The sequence below is a fragment of the Perissodus microlepis genome, chromosome 9, assembly GCF_051167445.1.
Source record: "Perissodus microlepis isolate ML-2025 ecotype Zambia chromosome 9, ASM5116744v1, whole genome shotgun sequence".
NCBI lineage: Eukaryota > Metazoa > Chordata > Actinopteri > Cichliformes > Cichlidae > Perissodus > Perissodus microlepis.
The window spans coordinates 27,860,752-27,881,226 of record NC_140469.1 but is presented as its reverse complement, the minus strand read 5'-3'; the positions used below and the strand labels follow the sequence as shown (position 1 = coordinate 27,881,226).

The following is a 20,475-nucleotide window of genomic DNA, read 5'->3' as shown; positions in this document are numbered from 1 at the left end:
CTGTTGTTTGGAACAAGGCTGTGACACGTTGGGAGAGACCAGTCGAGCTCTGGGCATTGATCCAGGCCTGGGCATTGGTTTATTGATTTATTTCACAGTAATGTGTAATTAACAGCTTCCTCAGCGCTCAGACAAACAGTGATTTAAATGTATTAAGGCTGAACTCATGTGAGACCAGCTTTCAGTCCTCGGGTAAAAGTGTGCGTAATTAACTTTCATTTTACTTCACAAAGCCGTGAGCAGGAAACGAGTGGAAGTTAAGCAACAGGAGTTTGTTTGGCATTGATTAAATAGAGCAGGGAATCAATGTTTAGTTACTCCTCGGCCTCCTTTAGCAGTAATGATATCTGTAACAAATGTAGCATATTTGCAGCTCTGGAGGCCAGGATTACTGAATTGGAGACTCGGCTTCGCACCCTTCATTCACCCGTAGCTAGCCAGGCCCCTGTAGCTGGTGCAGCTGAAGATAGCGTAGGCCCCGCTAGCTGTTCCCCGGCAGACCCCAAGCAGCTGGGGAAAGAGGGCGGCTGGGTCACGGTGAGGAGGAAGCATAGTCCTAAACAGAAGCCCCAGGTACACCACCAACCCGTTCATGTGTCTAACCGTTTTTCCCCACTCGGTGACACACCCGCCGGGGGTCAAACTCTGGTAATTGGTGATTCTGTTCTCAGACATGTGAAGCTAGAGACACCGGCAACCATAGTCAATTGTCTTCCAGGGGCCAGAGCAGGCGACATTGAAGGAAATTTAAAACTGCTGGCTAAGGGTAAACGTAAATTCAGTAAAATCATAATTCACGTCGGCAGTAATGACACCCGGTTACGCCAATCGGAGGTCACTAAAATCAATATTGAATCGATGTGCAACTTTGCTAAAACAATGTCGGACTCTGTAGTTTTCTCTGGTCCCCTCCCCAATCAGACCAGGAGTGACATGTTTAGCCGCATGTTCTCCTTAAATTGCTGGCTGTCTGAGTGGTGTCCCAGAAACGATGTGGGCTTCATAGATAATTGGCAAACCTTCTGGAGGAAACCTGGTCTTGTTAGGAGAGACGGCATCCATCCCACTTTGGATGGAGCAGCTCTCATTTCTAGAAATATGGACAAATTTATTAAACCCCCCAAAATATGACTATCCAGAGTTGGGACCAGGAAGCAGAGTTGCAGTCTTACACGCCTCTCTGCAGCTTCTCTCCTCCTGCTACCCCCCCAAAAAACCATCTCCATAGAGACTGTGTCAGCTTCCAAAAAGACAAAAAACAAACTAAAAACCAGCAACAAACAACTTAAACATAAACAATCAAAAAGAAAGAACAATACAGTATCCACATCTGAACCAAAGAGTAAAACAGTGAAATGTGGATTATTAAATATTAGGTCTCTCTCCTCCAAGTCTCTGTTAGTACATGACTTAATAATTGATCAACAAATTGATTTACTCTGCCTTACAGAAACCTGGTTGCAGCAGGATGATTATGTTAGTTTAAATGAATCAACACCCCCGAGTCATTCTAACTACCAGAAACCTCGAAGCACAGGCCGAGGGGGCGGTGTGGCAGCAATTTTTCACACCAGCCTATTAATTAATGAAAGACCAAGACAGACTTTTAATTCATTTGAAAGCCTGATGCTTAACATTGTCCACCCCAGCTGTGAAACTCAGAAACCAGTCTTACTTGTTACCATCTATCGTCCACCTGGGCCTTACACAGAGTTTCTGTCTGATTTCTCAGACTTTATATCTAATTTAGTTCTGAGCTCAAATAAAATAATTATTGTGGGTGATTTTAACATCCATGTAGATGCTAAAAATGACAGCCTCAACATGGCATTTAGTCTGTTATTAGACTCAATTGGCTTCTCTCAAAATGTAAAAGAACCCACCCACCACTTTAATCACACTCTAGATCTTGTTTTAACATATGGCATAGAAACTGAACATTTAACAGTGTTTCCTGAAAACCCTCTCCTGTCTGATCATTTCCTGATAACATTTACAATAATTGATTACACAGCGGTGGAGATTAGATTTTATCAAAGTAGATGTCTTTCTGAAAGCGCTGTAACTAAGTTTAAGAATATAATCCACCCACTGTTATCATCTTCAATGCCCTGTACCAACACAGAGCAGAGCAGCTATCTGAACGCTACCCCAACAGAGGTCGATTATCTTGTTAATAATTTCACCTCCTCACTACGTACGACTCTGGATACTGTAGCTCCAGTGAAAACTAAGGTCTCTAATCAGAAGTACCTGACTCCGTGGTATAATTCTCAAACACGTACCCTAAAGCAGATGACTCGTAATCTGGAGAGGAAATGGCGTGTCACAAATTTAGAGGATCATCATTTAGCCTGGAGAAATAGTTTGCTGCTTTATAAGAAAGCCCTCCGCAAAGCCAGAACATCTTACTATTCATCACTGATTGAAGAAAATAAGAACAACCCCAGGTTTCTCTTCAGCACTGTAGCCAGGCTGACAAAGAGTCAGAGCTCTGTTGAGCCAACCATCCCTTTAACGTTAACTAGTAATGACTTCATGAACTTCTTCACAAATAAAATTTTTATCATTAGAGAAAAAATTACCAGTAATCATCCCACAGATGTAATATTATCTACAGCTACTCTTAGTACCATTGATGTTAAGTTAGACTCTTTTTCTCCAATTGATCTTTCTGAGTTAACTTCAATAATTACTTCCTCCAAACCATCAACGTGTCTTTTAGACCCCATTCCTACAAAACTGCTCAAAGAAGTCCTGCCATTGATTAATTCTTCGATCTTAAATATGATCAACCTATCTCTAATGGTCGGCTATGTACCACAGGCCTTCAAGCTGGCTGTGGTTAAACCTTTACTCAAAAAGCCATCTCTAGACCCAGCAGTCTTAGCTAATTATAGGCCAATCTCCAACCTTCCTTTCATATCAAAAATCCTTGAAAGAGTAGTTGTCAAACAGCTAACAGATCATCTGCAGAGGAATGGTTTATTTGAAGAGTTTCAGTCAGGTTTCAGAGCTCATCACAGCACAGAAACAGCTTTAGTGAAGGTTACAAATGATCTTCTTATGGCCTCTGACAGTGGACTCATCTCTGTGCTTGTCCTGCTAGACCTCAGTGCAGCGTTCGATACTGTCGACCATAATATCCTATTAGAGCGATTAGAACATGCTGTAGGTATTACAGGTACTGCACTGCAGTGGTTTGTATCATATCTATCTAATAGACTCCAATTTGTGCATGTAAATGGAGAGTCCTCTTCACACACTGAGGTTAATTATGGAGTTCCACAGGGTTCAGTGCTAGGACCAATTCTGTTTACATTATACATGCTTCCCTTAGGCAGCATCATTAGAAGACATAGCATACATTTTCACTGCTATGCAGATGACACCCAGCTCTATCTGTCCATGAAGCCAGATAACACACACCAATTAGTTAAACTGCAGGAATGTCTTAAAGACATAAAGACCTGGATGGCCGCTAACTTTCTGCTTCTTAATTCAGATAAAACTGAGGTTATTGTACTCGGCCCTGAAAATCTTAGAAATATGGTATCTAACCAGATTCTTACTCTGGATGGCATTACCTTGGCCTCCAGTAACGCTGTGAGGAACCTTGGAGTCATTTTTGACCAGGACATGTCCTTCAAAGCACATATTAAACAAATATGTAAGACTGCTTTCTTCCATTTGCGCAACATCTCTAAAATTAGAAATATCCTGTCTCAGAGTGACACTGAAAAACTAGTTCATGCATTTATTACTTCCAGGCTGGACGACTGTAATTCATTATTATCAGGATGTCCAAAAAACTCACTGAAAAGCCTTCAGCTAATCCAAAATGCTGCAGCAAGAGTACTGACAGGGACTAGAAGGAGAGAGCATATTTCTCCTGTTTTGGCTTCCCTTCATTGGCTTCCTGTTAAATCCAGAATTGAATTCAAAATCCTGCTCCTCACATACAAGGTCTTAAATAATCAGGCCCCATCTTATCTTAATGACCTTGTAGTACCATATCACCCTATTAGAGCACTTCGCTCTCGCTCTGCAGGCCTACTTGTTGTTCCTAGAGTATTTAAAAGTAGAATGGGAGGCAGAGCCTTCAGTTTTTAGGCCCCTCTTCTGTGGAACCAGCTTCCAGTTTGGATTCGGGAGACAGAAACTATCTCTACTTTTAAGATTAGGCTTAAAACTTTCCTTTTTGCTAAAGCATATAGTTAGGGCTGGACCAGGTGACCCTGAATCCTCCCTTAGTTATGCTGCAATAGACGTAGGCTGCCGGGGGATTCCCAAGATGCATTGAGTTTTTCCTTTCCAGTCACCTTTCTCACTCACTATGTATTAATAGACCTCTCTGCATTGAATCATATCTGTTATTAACCTCTGTCTCTCTTCCACAGCATGTCTTTATCCTGTCTTCCTTCTCTCACCCCAACCGGTCGCAGCAGATGGCCGCCCCTCCCTGAGCCTGGTTCTGCCGGAGGTTTCTTCCTGTTAAAAGGGAGTTTTTCCTTCCCACTGTCGCCAAAGTGCTTGCTCATAGGGGGTCATATGATTGTTGGGTTTTTCTCTGTATCTATGAAGCGCCTTGAGGCGACTTTTGTTGTGATTTGGCGCTATATAAATAAAATTGAATTGAATTGAATTGAATGGGTACAGCAGACTGACTCTAACAAACCACCCGCAGAGCTGCAGCACACTGGCGTATAGACTAAAGTCCATTTCTGTCCTTACAGGGACCATGAATGACCTTTTTGATGTCTATAAAGGGCAAATATATATTTCAGAGCAGTATTAGGTGCAGATTTGCACAGTTTTTTTCTTTAGATTTTAAGGTGACTGTTTGTATTCAACTTTACTATTTGAGTTAATAAGCAGTTCATAGATTAATTATTTTTGTATCCGAGTGGTTGCTGGGTCAGCATTTGGCACGATCTCTCTGTGCCAGATTTGGTTTCCTCTGGGTGCTTTGATTCTCTCCCACAGACCAAACACATGCTTGTTACAGTAGGTTAACTGGTGACTCTAAAATGTTTTATGTGTGGATATTAGAATCTCCAAAACCTGTTCAGGGTTTATGCCACTCGTGGGCTGAGTAGTTAAGAAAATACTCTGACAATTTTCTTTTTTGTGCTGTCACCTCTCAATCTGGACATTTGAAACAGGTCACTCTTGAAAATGAGATTTACATGTTTAAATGAGGGTGAAAACCTGTCATAGTGCAGGAAAATCTGAACTCAGGCGTATAATACAGTATATAATATTTGCAGCCATGACTTTCACTTTTTAGAAATCAGTAAAAAATAATTTTCATCTCTCGTGGAAAAGAACAGAATCTTCTCACTTCTTGATCCCCAGTCATGTATTTGGCACTCATTGCGCTTTAAATCTTCTCCAACTGCAGCTGATTAAACATCACATGATAAAGCAGCATTGTAACGTTTTCATTTGCAGGTTTCTCATTTGGCATTTCGTTTGACATAAATTATAGATTCACTTTATGGCTGCTGCTGCTTCTCCTGAGTTAATTTTTCATACTCATGCCTGAGTCACCCTCAGGCCTGTACATATAGACACTGAAGCCCAGGCCTCATTTATTAAAATGGGTCTTTGTGGGTTTGGATAAACCACCAGACACCTCAAGTGGATGATTTCCTTAAAACTGTGCGTAAGTGTACGTCATTGAGGTGACATCAATGGTCCAAATGCACTCAAGTGAGAAACGGGATGATTTTTATTTTAAAGTGAGGGGAAAAAAAACTTTGTGTAAAAAAATACTCAAGTGAAGAGAGACAGTCTTTTCATTTTATATGTATTTCTCAACTCCAGAACTAGATGAATGACATTTTAACTGATCAGCATTGCAGCTGTTTCTGCAAAGCTCACTCATGCAAACATTTATTTCCAACCTTTCAAATGTGTGTCTAAATTTTGTTTTCTGCTTGCACTTATTCCCAGACTTTGGACGAGTAATGCATAGTCATGACTCATAACCAAAGTGACGTTTCTCTTCAGTCAGAGCCAAGAGAAAAGGCAGTGATGTTTTCATCATCCCTTCTATCTAACTCTGTTTCCTTCAGCGTTTCCAAAACTTCAAGTTGTGCGTTTTGCTTTTTGGGAATGAGCTGGTTCACAGATTGTGTTTTCAGAGCATTTGGTAACAGAGAAACCTGACCGTAACAGTATTGTTTTGTAACGCTGATGTTGGTCAGCATCTGAGTCATCTTGCAACTCCTTTATAACTGAATCTAAATACAGGCAGCAAACTTCAAAGTTCAACTTTTGAACTGTTGTGGTTTCTGTCTGTTAGACACGAGGAAGGAGTTTCGGAAACACCGATGACACAGGTCTGCTGTGTGTGTTGAATGACTTCTGCTTCCTGTATTGATCAGTCTGGCTGCTCTGTGTGCAAAAAAAAAATGACAAGACTTTGGATGCAGGAGTTACTGCACACAACGTAATTTGCTGCTAACGTAAAGCTGCAATTAAAAACATGCATTTACAAACACAAAATCAGGCATGTATCACACGGCATCTCTCACTGTGATGCATGAAGCTAAGCTGTGATAAACCCTTGTAATCGCCTCCTGTATTTGTACGTTTAACTGTCAGCGCTGCCTCGGGCGACTCTGCAGAGACAGTTGAACTGAAATCCTGCAGAGTGACGTCAGGAAATGGCACTCGTGTTTACGAACCATGCTTCTCTGTGAAGAAAGAGAGGTGTGTGTGTGTGTGTGTGTGTGTGTGTGTGTGTGTGTGTGTGTGTGTGTGTGTGTGTGTGTGTGTGTGTGTGTGTGTGTGTGTGTGTGTGTGTGTGTGGGGCCCTCTCAGCTCAAACTGTTGCAGGAGGAGTGAAAAGGTCAGTAGCTTCTTCTGACCTTTGCACACTACGGACAAGGTTAGCAGGGTTAGTTGATTAGCTGAAGCCGTGAGTTCTTTAAAAACTGCATCAGATGCATTTTTTTTAAATGCAGAAATGTTAATATGTGTGTATAAATAAATAAATAAAATAAAATAAAAATGCTGCTTTTCCACCTGACCCTCAGTCCCAGCTTTGAAGTTGGTTTCTTAGCATTTATATGGTGGTGAGATCTGCACTTTGTGCACTTTGTGGTTGCACTTTATGGTTTACACAATGAGAGTCATGTTCATCCTGCATTATTAAAGCAGTTTATAGGCCAGCAGCTGACATGGTGTTGCACAGCTCACTGTGTAAGACACGGACTGCTGCAGCGTAAAGTTTAAGAGGTTTGTAACCAGAATTTCATCATAATTATAATTTTGGATAAAGTTGTTGCTTTTTTCCATGCAGTTTTGCTTTAAAGTCCTAATTTTTGTCTTACTTTATAAATCATCAGCAGTTTAGTTTCACCCCCGCTCAACACTACTTCACTTACTGCAAGCCTGAGCTGTTTCATCGTAAACTGGCTTACTTTGGCTGGTTTAACTGATGATGGGTAAACCAGATGATCAAAGCAGCATTAGAAAAAGTACAGCAGTTTTCTGTCTAGTTTTATATTGTAATAATATTTGGCCGTCACTAATTCCATGGCACAACAGTTGAGAAATCACAGCTCTTGCTCATGCAATGTAAATATGTGCTTAACCCTTGGATGCACAACCTACCAATACCTACACTCTTCCACGAGTGGGGTCAAAAATGACCCCAAATAAAATCAGTTCATTTTGCTATAAACTCGGTTGTTATTCTTCAAATTCTTTAAAACGAAGAGTTGTAACATTCTCATATTTGAGGTATTCCTCATAAAACATGTTTGTGACATGATGCATTTTTATTTATTTTTTCATTAATTTTAAGAAATTGCAGTTTTTGTATCACTTGTATCACTTTTGTATGCTTGCTCTGCATATACTGCAGAAGCTGGGTCTTCCTTCTGAAAGGCACAAGTTGTTCATCCACTGTAACACAATCACTGAGGATGAATTTCTGCCTGCAGTTGACCAGGAACAGGCCCCATATGTAGCTGAAAGCTGCCATGTGGTTTATTTTCAGTCCTTAGGCTCTGGTCCTCTTGTCATCAAAGTGCAAGACGGGCGAATATCTTCAAATCTTTGAATAAACATAGTGGCCTTGTACAATGGGTTATGCAGAGGACTCCCAAAAACACACTGACTGGTACATCCCAGTTCTTCTCACTTCCTGCAAGAATGGTCAATCAAATGAAGGCCAGGAGCTTATGTTTGATTACATTTTCCACTCTTTTCCCCTGTCTGTGGCTACTCTTCGTGCCTCCATCTTTGTGCATGTCAGCACCTCTTCTATTAAATTATCAGACCATGCATCTATTAGGGAGACAGTACTAAACCCAGGTGCAAGCCCTGGCCGACTAATTCAGAATATTGTGGCTAGAGCAGTAAGAGGGGCTCATTCTGTTAGACTCAATATCCATTTCCTCTTCAGAGGACTCATCAGAGGACTCCTCTGTGTCTGGCTGGCCTTTAGTGGGGGGGACAGTAGTCTGGGTCCTCTATATCTTAGATGTCAGATTCTGAGTCAGTGCCTCTGATGGGCTCTTCATCCCATCCGTGCTGGATCATTTGTAGGTCCACAGGGATCCTAGCTGGCCTCATAGCAGCCATGTTACTTTAAATATTAAAAAAAAAAACATCAGAAAGTACAATGTTTGAAATGCACAGAAAACTATGAACAGGGCTGCACATAAATGGTCCGCAGGTACGCATTTGCTGTCAAAATAAAAGACACGCACCAGATATGAATTTGGAACGTGCATTTGCGTACAAAAGATAATCTGGAGGAGGATAGACATTTGATGAGAACTCTTAAAGATGTCGAAGAAGCAAGCTCCGTAAGCAATTACTTTGGTGTTCCTCCACCACATTATTCTCTGAATTTCCGGGAATACTTTTATTTTGACAGCGAATGCGCACCTGCAGACCACTTATGTGCAGCCCTGACTATAAATCATGTATGTTACTGTGTAAAAATTAATCCCTGATCCATCAGAAGTGTAAGTGGGACAGTCAGAGTTGCTAAGAATGAAAGTTTCATAGAAGATTCCACAGGAACTGCTTGGGGTCATTTTCGACCCCACTTGTGGAAGAGTGGGGTTGTGATACAAAAACTGCATTTTTTTTAAATTAATGAAAAAATAAATAAAAATGCAAATGGCCTCATGTTACAAACATATTTTATGAGGAATACCTGGAATATGAATATATTACAACTTTGCATTTTAAAGATTTTGAAGAAAAACAACCCGTGGGGTCATTTTTGACTGAGGGTTAAGGGCTCTAAAGTTCCTTTATGCTTATGTTTCTATTGTTCCAACAGCATATTCACATGGAAATATAGTCACTGAAATGCAAAGACTGGTAAATGACATAAATATATCAATATAAAATGTCATATTCAAGTTTCTTTAGCCTTCTTATCCTCAATGCTTCCCCTGCAAGCCACTTTGCAACCTACCTCGGTCCTTGTCCATGTCTTGTTCCATGAGGGACTTTCAGACTCCTCCGTGTAAACACATGAAAGTGTCTGAAAGGGTAAGAATAGAGCTGTAGCTTCAAATATAAAATACTGCAAATGATTTTTTTCTTTGACTGATGGAGTCCAGAGCTACGTAGTCAGTGGACTAAGAAGACAGACCTTTTTAAAACATACCCCTGACCTTGATGTGTTTAAATGTTCAGACACTTGAGCTCAGGCTTCTGTTTCAGAGCCGACTCTGCTGCTTTTACCGTTCTGAGTCTGACGTGGTGGAGTCGGGTCAGAGGAGGAGGAGGTTTGGGATTACAGACTGGTGGAGAAAAAAAAGCGTTCTTTTGTTTAGTTTAATCCAGAACATTTTATCCCTTACCTCGTAATGGATCTGTGTGTCTCTGTGTGTATTTGTGTGTATTAGTGCTTATTAGATGAAAGAGATTATGCTGTTTGTTTAGACGGCGATGGATTAAATAAGATTGTTTATCTTTTCCTTTTGCTTGTGTCTATTTATAGTTTGTTTGTTTTGAAAAGCAGGAAGTGAGAACAGGAAGGACATAATCCAAATGTGTAGCCAAATTTCGAGTTGAAGAAAGCAGCACCTCCATCTGGAACATCGGGACTTTAAAACAATAGTAATGATGTCAATCTGAAACTGGAGGCCTGCGCTGTGATGCAGCGTTTGAGGGCCTAAGTTATAACTTCAGGTTTAAAGCTGTTTTTTGATTGTGAGCAAGGTGGTTCACTTCTTACCTACATGCAAACTTCACCTGCAGGCCTAACCTGCTTGATCACCGTGACTGTGCAGATGCATTCAGATAGTACATGAAGCCACTGAGATACTGAAAAGACTCATATTTTAGTGTTTTTATGAGGCAACAAGATTTAGATCCACTGACAAACGATAAGATAAGCAGGGCTTGAATTTGCTCGGAGCCCACCTTCTCCTTCTCTTTAAGGCTCTGTGTGGATGTGCCCTCTTAGCTTGATTTTATTGAACAGCTGCAGTGTCACAGCAGCAGGATCCACATTAAGAAAGGGCCTGTGTGCATTTTAAGCAGGCGGTAACTTCATTAATTATTTACGCCTTCTAATGTGTTCCTGTGAAGTCACGTAGCCTTATTAACCCAAATGCTTTTCCACATAGCGACGAGCCGAGCTGCTGCACACATTTGCAGCTTCCACAGCGGGTTGAGGATGATCCAGGCACCATCAGACACCGTCAGAAATACCATTTAAGAACAGATTGTTTCATCTAGTGCAAGGATGTCAAAGTCAATTTCAATCGTGGGCCACATGCATGCACAGCTACTTTGAAAAGTCCACTTTCCACAGTATGTATCAGTTTTTCTACATGATAGAGAAATGCTGCTGTGGTAACTGAAATCTGTTGGCTCTCTGGACCCACGGTAAAAAAAACTAAATGTCTTTACTTGATAGTGTATCTGTCATATTATTGTTTATTTATTGCACAGTTACTTTGGTGTATGATAAATAGCCATGGGAGAGGTTTTCTAGCTGTAGGAAAACCCTCCTTCACATTTGTCAGTGCCAGATCACACCCAGATTATAGTCTTATAGTCTTTGCCGAGCTGATTCTGGATCCTGGGCCTTATGTTTGACAGCCCGGCTCTAGAGAACCTCAATATTAAGAATAGCTTTAGTTTAGACAGGATCTAATGGCTGCTGTTTTTTCTTTAGCTTTTGCTTTGTTGCTCAGTTGTTTAATGTGACTCTGGCAGTAACTTCCACAGAGAGTTTAAAAGATGGACGTAGTCTCCCTCGTGTCATTGGTTAGTGTGGTGTGGTGTAGGGATAAAAGGAGTTCCTGGTTACTATGTAAGTTAGGCTAGGTTACGTAGTTTGGTGGAAAAAGGCTAAATTTAGGCATTTACATATAATTTCAGACATATTATTCTGAAAATTCACCTGTTCAGCATTTCTTTGCACAACGATACTCAGCATAATCCACATTTAATGAAGACAAGTTGTGTGCAGTAAGGGTGAAGCCCCTTACTTCACTTAACAAGGACCGCCGCTCCTCTCACGTCCTTGTTTAGCACCTAATCATTCTGTAGCTGATTTCCTTTCCGTACTGGAATCAGCTCAAGTGATCGTTCATCTTATTTGATGCAGCTGTTGAGGCCTCTGTGTCTACATGTGTGGAAGTGTTATTTGAAGTCTGAGTCTCTCCTTTGATTGGTCACTTAAAGACAGAGGGAAAGTGATGTTTGATTGGTGAGCATGATAGGTGATATCATGGTCAGGTTTTTGGCTAAAGAAGTTTTAGTGTGTGTGTGTGTGTGTGTGTGTGTGTGTGTGTGTGTGTGTGTGTGTGTGTGTATAAACAGACTGACAGATCTGAAACACTGTGCAGAGTGACCATAAATCTAAGTGTAAACAGACCTCCCAACACACACGCACATTCGCGGTATATCAGTGAATCAAGTTGACACATGAACTTGTTCTGTTTGAGTGTTTTTCTTTGTTCATGTTGCCGTTTGTGTACAGTCTGTTTGAGTGTGTGTCCATGGCTACCATCAGCTGTACCAGCACACACACTCACACATATGAGGGTTTGACGGTGGCAGCAGGAAAATTTGGGTTATGGTTCTCATTCAGTAGCACTCGAGTCGGCACAGTCAGTACGAACGAGGTGAGGCTAATTAATGAGGTTCAGATTGAAATCTGTTTTCAAAGGCAGCTTCTGTGCAACTGAACCAAACTGCAACCAAATACTTTTCAAATATATAAATGTATTTCTAATTTGTAGTTAATATTATAACTGCTTAAATATGTTATTTTTTTCTCGAAGGTTTAACTAAAATTGAACTTTCCCCTTACTATAAAAACCCTTATTGAGTCTTTTCATTTTAGTGTTACCTGGATGACTGAGTTGCAGTAGCAATACCCTCACTCAGCATTACCTCATGTTGCTTTAAACTACAAGGTAAAGACCCTACATACCTCCGACAGAGCCGGGCTCCAGAATGGGCAGCTATCTGCCTTAACTGATTGGGGTCGATGGGGGAAAACAGGAAAAAAGACATGCTGTGGAAGAGAGCCAGAGATTAATAACAACTAATGGTTATATAGGGCTTTATAAGACAGCCTGATAATAATAAATTCCAATAGTTTAGCCTAGAAGTACTAAATGCATGCACTAGTTTTTCAGCATCACTTTGAGACAGGATGTCATTGCACAAATGCGAGCAGCAGTCCTACATGTTTGTTTAACACATCCTGATCAAACACATAATGACACCCAGAGTAAGAATCTGGTTAGAATCTGTATTTCTAGGATTTTTAGGCCAAACTACAATAACCTCATTTTTATCTGAATTTAGAAGCAGAAAATTAGAGGTCATTCAGGTTTTTATGTCTTCAAGACGTTTATGCAGTTTAACTAACTGATGTGTGTTATCTGGCTTCATGGATAAATTGAGCTGGGTATCATCCGCATAGCAATGAAAATGTATCCTATGCCTTCTAATGATACTGCCGAAGGGAAACGTCTATAACAGCGGTCCCCAACCCCCGGGCCACGGACAGGTTTGGTACCGGGCCGCAAGAGTTGAGGCTCGGGTGTGAAATTTATGGTTTTCAGGGTTTTTAGCGTTAACTCGGTTTCCCTGCGTCTTTTCCCGTGTTGTAGTTGTGTGTCTTATTTTGAAAGAAATATTTACACGTTACCATAGCAACCAGAGAGCATTAAGGGGCAGAGAGGAGGATGTTACTCTCGATGTTGTTGGGGCATTTCAGGAGGACGCTGCTAATAAAGTTACACAATTACACAGCGAATTCGCGTTTATTATTATATTTACAAAATACCACAGTTTTTGTCTTGGTCGTATCATTTTATTTAGTTGTATTTCTCTTTGACACCTTAAAAGCGCAAAAAAGGTTGGAGACCGCTGGTCTATAATATATATAGAATTGGTCCTAGCATGGAACCCTGTGGAACTCCATAATTAACTTCAGTGTGTGGAAAGGACTCTCCATTTACATGAACAAATTGGAGTCTATTAGATATGTACCAGGACCTTTAATATCTACGGCATGCCCTAATTGCTGTGATAAAATTTTATAAATAACAGTGTCAAATGCAGCGCTGAGGTCTAGCAGGACAAGCACACAGATGAGTCCACTGTCAGAGGCCATAAGAAGATCATTTGTAACCTTCACTAAAGCCGTTTCTGTGCTGTGATGAATTTTTAAACCTGACTGGAACTCTTCAAATAAATCTTTCCTCTGCCAACGATCACTCCGAGAGTCATTACTCTCATCCCAAGTCACACTGTGACTGTCTGCAGAAAGGTTGCCTCCTATCACACGACTGCAATTGCATTCCGATCAAAATTGTGCAGCTCTGGGAAACCATTTAGTCATCACAAAGTCAATATAATCACCAGGCAGCCCCTGCCTTTTTTATTTTGTTTTTTGTAGATGCAAGGAGGTTGCTGTTTTATTTTTACTGCATTAGCTTACTCTGATTTAGGAGGTAGCTTTGTCACGCTAAGTGAGTAAATTGTTGGATGATTTTTTGGTTGAGCCGTTTAATGTAAGTTTGCTTGATGGACATGATCTCATTTTGGTGCATGACATGAGCCTATTGTTTGTAGTATTTTTATGTAATAAAGTATCAATATTTGGTGTCCCTTTTTTATTACAATATCATCATGCAAAATATCCCAATACTGTGCTGTATCGATCCAACCACCACACGCCCCCAACCCGAGGAGTCAGTCTTACAATCGTTGGAAAATAAAAAGTTCTCACAGGCCTCTGTGCAGTCCTGTGATAGGCTAATTACACCACATGATTGAATAGGTGTCTAGGTTATAGAACCTCCTTTAGGAGCAATAACTTTAATTAACTGCTTTCTGTGAGACTTTATCAGTTTCTCACATGGTTGTGGGAGAATTTGGGCCTATACTTCTTCACAGCGTCACTTTATTTAATTGAAGTTTGTGTTCATTTGTTCATGAACAGCTTTCACCACAACATTTCAATCAGCTTGAGGTCTCTGGGTCACTTTGCAACTCTTTGGTTTTTAAACAGGCTGTTCATCAAACTCTGGGTATCCTTCTTTCACCTGGACTCACTCACACTAATCCTAACACCGACAATCAAGATAAGTGGTCACACAAAGCTTTTCTAAATTGACCGAAGGATTTCCCAATTTAACTACAAGTGTGCTCACTTGAAAAGGGTTGTGGTGACAGCATCTAACCAATCACAAGCATGGAAGAATGTACTAAGATTACACACACACACACACACACACACACGATACAGGCTGGAAGTAACACAGCTGCTGCAGACAATCAGCAGAGTGAGTGGGTGTGAGAGGAAAGGTGCTGTAAAGCAGTTTAGTACCAGGGTGCTGTAAGATTGTGTGCGAACTTTAAGAAAGTTTGGTCAGATCAGGAAAGAAAGCTAGCAAATATGTTGACTGTAAGCTAACAGATGTATCAGTATCACAGCTGTGTCATTAAGAGACAGGATAATCTGATGGATTATACTCAAGTACTTCATTAAATAGTTGTTGTTATTCCTTCAGCTGTAGCCTTGGTGGGGTTTAACGCTCTGAGAGTAAAAATTAAATACAAAAACAGAATTCACATAAAGACTTGGAGTATCTGCAGATTTGATTCACAAATTAGGATTAATATATATATATTAATGCTTTTAAAACAATAAAACTGTTGTGAAACTGTTTGCAGCCAACATAGAATAAAATAAAGGACCAAAGTTGCCTCTGTGACTCTGGACTTATTACCGATGCTCTTCAGGGAAAGACAAAGATTATAGAAACTTGCTGCTGTCTGCAGAGGCCTCTGAGGGATCCTTCATGAGTGGTGACACTGTTTTATGGCGATTTGATTGTGTCATGCTGATCTCTAACGAGGAACCTAACCTGCTTTGGTTTTTGCTTTTAGCAGGAGAAGTTTTTTTTGTATTCCCAAATCATCACCCCTCCACTGCTGTGTTTTACAATCGACATCAGGAGTTTCATGCTGCCACCTGACATACCTCAAGTATTGTGTAATGTAAAAATAGTAATTTAACAGTGAAATAAAAAAGCCCAAATAACGGTAAGAGCCTGGATTTACATTCTGAAAAGAACTGCCTAAATCCTCCCCCTGAAAGCTGCAGATAGGAGTGAAAGGAGAGCAGATCGCAGAAACATGAACTTTACTCCAGAAAACTGGAGCACATACGTCAAACACCAGCGTGCACAGCACAACCTGAGACAAAGAGCCTGACGCAGGAGGTTTGTTCATTTTGGAGATAATATTCATAAGATGTATTTCCCTTCATCCCGACAGGTTAACGGAATGTTTTCTCCCTGCCAGTTCTACTGGGAGATGCAGAAAGCAAAGAGTGACTGTCAGACACAGCTGCAGCCGAACAATTCCACTCATGCAGGTACGCATGCACTGAAACACACACGAGCAAGCGTTTGGAAATCCCCATCCAAAGTATTTTACGATACGTCTGCTGCGTGTGCAGGAGCAGACGCAAAATAATCTGCTGTAAGAGCATCGCTGAATATTAGGCCTCGGAAAAGTATTCAGATCCATATCAAGTAAGGAAAAGTGTGTGGCTGTGTGTGTGTGCGTGTGTGTGTGTGTGTGTGTGTGTGAGTGCACTGAATGAGGTCAGTTGATGTGAAGTGGTGGGTGTCTGGACGCTATTTCAGACGGTGTTGCAACACTGAGCTGTTTACCTTGTGAGATCAAACACTCCACAAGAGGCACAAACTCACACATACACGCACACACACAAATGTACACATGTACACATACACAAATGCCAGCTATAAAGGTTAAAAAAGCTTCTTCAGTTACCTGCTTGGAGGGTGGATCGAAGAGAAATCAAACATACCTCTTTTCTGCACTTGTGCTACAATCAGATGATTTAAAAATCATTTATTTTGATCAAGAAAGGATAAAAACGTGAAGGCAAAGTGAAAACTGTGTGACCTGCATGTAGCAAATAACAAAAGCATTGAGCAGTCAGACTTGAAGACTTCATTTTTCCACATCTTTGATATGCCCTCATTAGAATGGAAGTCACCACAGCAACACCCTCCTCTGTCAAACCAACCCTTTGCATGTCCTCCTTCACTACATCCATGAATCTCCTCTGAGGTATTCCTCTTTTCCTCCTGCCTGGCAGCTTCACAATCAACAATCTTTGTCCAATATACCCACGTTCCCTCTGCACATGCCCAAACCATCTCAGTCCTGTCTCTCTATGTTTGTCTCCCAACAGCTCCACCTGAGCCATCCCTTTGATGCACTCATTTCCAATCTTGTCCAATTGGTCATTCCCAGTGAGAATTTTAGCAGTGCCACAGTCTCTAAAAGATACAGCATAGCAGGTTTCCCCATCTTGTAAACTTTCCCTTTCTACTCTTGCTGCCATCCATCCATCCATCCATCAATCCATCTTCTTGCGCTTATCAGGGGCAGCAGCCTAAGCAGAGAAGCCCAGACCTCTTCTTCCTGGCTACACCCTCTAACTTGTCTGGGGGAACACCAAGGTGTTCCCAGGCCAGCCGAGAGATATAATCTCTCCAGCATATCCTGGGTCTGCCCCGGGGCCTCCTCCTGGTGGGACATGCCCGGAACACCTCACCCAGCAGGTGCTTGGGAGGCATCCTAGTCAGATGCCTGAACCACCTCAACTGGCTCATTTAGATGTGGAGGAGCAGCAGCTCCTCCTGGATGGCTGAACTCCTCACCCTATCTCTAAGGGAGAGGCCAGCCACCCTTCAGAGGCTTCTCATTCTGCAATTTCATTCTTTCGGTCGCTACCCACAGCTCGTGACCATAGGTGAAGGTGGGGACGTAGACTGACAGGTAAACTGAGAGCTTCACTTTTCACTCAGCTCTCTGTTCAGCACAATGGACCAGTACAGCATCTCCATCACTGCAGCAGCAATCCGTCTGCCGACCTCCCGCTCCCTTCTCCCCTCACTCGTGAATAAGACCCTGAGATACTTAAACTCCTTCACTTTGGCAGGAACTCATCCCAGAATGAGCCAGAGTGGGCTCTCTACTCGTTTCTGTCTCCAGATTTGGAGGTGCTGATTTTCATTCCTGCTGCTTCACGCTCTGCTGTGAACTGCTCCAGTGCGAGTTGGAGGCCTGTTATCCTTCTGTCACAATTTACGTCTGACAATATAGAAATAAAGTAAGGTAATGCATTACTTTTTTGAGAAGTACCCCGGATGGAAACACGCATTAATTCATACGCGTCAAAAGTGATGGTAACGTACAAAGTGACACCATGGATATGCCTGCTGTGATGCTCACACAGACCTCTGTGTGATGCTTGAGCTGACTGACGAAGCAGCTTTGTTTTTTAACCTCTTGTTTTTCAGCAAGAATAAAAGGCTCAGAGAATAAAAGGCCTGAAGGACTGCTGCACACAATCGGCATCAGTAGAGTCTCCAGATGTTCACGACTTATATTAGGATGATTTCTGTGTGAAACCACAACACGAGTAACCAAAGACTGACGCACAGACATACAGAGGCTGTTCTGTTGTTTGTGAACGGTCATGTGTGTGAATGTTTGAGCACAGAGATAATAAAATGTGTTTAATCTGTGTGGTCTCAGCTTTCAGACTGTCAGCTTTTTCTCACGCTGGTCTATAGATACACATGTGTGTTTGATGTTAAAGGACAGTACCAGCATTAGTTACTCTTAGGCCTCATCAGGCTACATTTATTTTTAACTTAATTATTAAGAGGCCTTCAGAGTGTTACGTGAATGTCTTTGTAGTCCCTCCTGGCTGAGCAGTAAAGCTAAATGTCCAAACCTCACAGGCTGCTTTCATGTGGGCTGGATTTATTGTCCACGTTCAATCAGCAGCTCGCACAGAAGCTCCACACAAGTCGCTTAGCTAAACAGGAAGTTCTGTGCAGGCAAGTTCACACTTCTAATGTCTGTGTGTGTGTGTGTATCTCTGTATATGTCTGTCCAGGATGTCACGGCGAGTGGGATAACGTTTCATGTTGGCCGAGCGCCGCGGTCGGCGATGTGCTGACCTTACACTGTCCCACCCCCTTCCTGCTGCTTTTTCACAAGAACGGTGAGCTTCTTCTCAGAGACACACTTCCTCCTGCTGCCCTTCAATCATCTTTGTTAACACACACACACACACACACACACACACACACACACACACTTGACTTGGTAAAAAAACAAAAAGTGTGATCTGGAAATTATACAGAATTTCAGTTAAAGGAAGCTTCAACTTCCCCCGACATGTAAAACATTTTAAGACAGCTGACACTTAGTATGACCCCGCCACACAAAGTCTGAGGACTCATCACTGTGCAGCAGTTTATGGACTGTTTAAAAACTGTGGCATACTCAACATTTTATTATTTATTATAATTTAGTTTTTGTGTGCTCAAAAACTTTGAAATCTTCATCTTGTTGAACTCTGATACAGAAAAATAATCATTTTTAAGTATCCAGTGGATTCACTCAAATGCCACCAGTCTCAACACTAAGAAGAAGGAGTGATTAAGTAAGCTTAAGTGAAAAGATGTTTGCTTTTACTACCATTGAAATTCTTTAATACTTGTCGTATTTTCAATATAACAGAACTTCTGTGACCTCTTTCTTTTTTAACTTTCTGCCATTTCTCACTTTGACTTGTGGCTCTTTTATCGTCTCCATCCAGTGCTTCTTGAGCTGCTTCTGTTAATGTTTGTGATCATTTGCACAGCGGCTGACGCCATTTGTCCGACCCTCTGTGATTTCCCTCAGTAGCATCAGTGAGCGGCTGGTTTATCCTCCTCTCGCTGCCCCTGCAGAAACACACAGCATTAATAGATGAGCACCACAATCAGCACCACAGATGAGAACAGTAGCTGCTCAGTATCAAAAGTCATCACTGAGGCCTACGAATGTGCCTGCCTCTGATGAGAGCTGTTTGAGAGGGTAAAAACAGACATGTGTCATCATTATGCTGATTCTTTGAGTGTCCAGGTCCTGTGGCTTCAAAACAAGCCCAAATCATGAGCCCTCCACCACCATGCTGACAGTTGTGTTTGGTTTTCTCCAAATGTGGCGCTCTGGTTAGGAACAAACATGTCCACTTTGTTTTTGTCTGTCCAGGCAACTGCTGCTGTGAATCTGACTACACTGGTGTTATATAATTGTTATTCCAGTTATCCAAATCTCAGGCTCTAAAACCAGTCGGTTTTCTTTCAGGCAACCTCAGCAGGAACTGTACAGAGAGTGGCTGGTCCACCGTCTATCCCGACTACATCATCACCTGCACGAGCACCTTAGAGACCCCAGAGACAACCAAAAGGGCAAGTTTGACGTCTGTGGTGTGTTTAAGTTTGTGCGCCTGTGAGCGCAGTTATGAGTTATATGAAGCACCACTGTGATTGGAGTTATGCTGCTTGTGAACAACTCTTTTAATCCTTTTCCGGCCTGAACCTTTTTAGCTGGTGAATTCATTCAGTTTTCTCATCCTCTCTCAGTCCAATCTCAGTTAATGTCTTTCTCTAGCAATTAGAGCCTTTACATGATAACATAACATAATATATAAGAAGGACTGTTTTTTTTGTCTTTACAGTGTAGAAACTGGTGTGTGTTTGAAGCCTGATCAAAGTTGTGTGTTTGGTTTTCATATCTACTTTGTAGCGGCTGAAACTCTCAGGTCTGTTGTCTAATGAAGCTGAAGGCCTTGGACCCGTCGCTGTTAATGCAAAATTGTCAGTATTGGTTTATCAGGGTTCTTGGATTCTCAGATGAGGTAGAAGATTAGTCAGAGCGGTTGCAAGGTGGTTAATTTGAAACTGCTTGGATGGTTAAAAACATGCTAACTATAAAGAAAACATGAAAATATTAAATCACTCATGGATCAAATATCATTGATACACCACAGCTGTTGATTTACGATGTATTTACCTCCATGTATAGCTTTTATGTATCAACTAGACGTGCATACACTTAATAATTTGAGGGAAT

The 20,475-nt window shown here is 41.5% G+C and overlaps 1 protein-coding gene across 2 annotated transcripts in view; it reads left to right on the top strand.

The window, feature by feature from the left end:
- Positions 1-20,475, top strand: part of LOC146380673 (vasoactive intestinal polypeptide receptor 2-like) — a 58,390-nt gene that overhangs the window by 748 nt on the left and 37,167 nt on the right. For both annotated transcript variants that reach the window (XM_084940116.1, XM_084940115.1), the window contains exons 2-4: positions 15,799-15,898; positions 18,467-18,574; positions 19,708-19,811. In XM_084940116.1, coding sequence (XP_084796242.1) covers positions 15,799-15,898; positions 18,467-18,574; positions 19,708-19,811 — 312 coding nt within the window. The remainder of the gene's footprint in view (positions 1-15,798; positions 15,899-18,466; positions 18,575-19,707; positions 19,812-20,475) is intronic.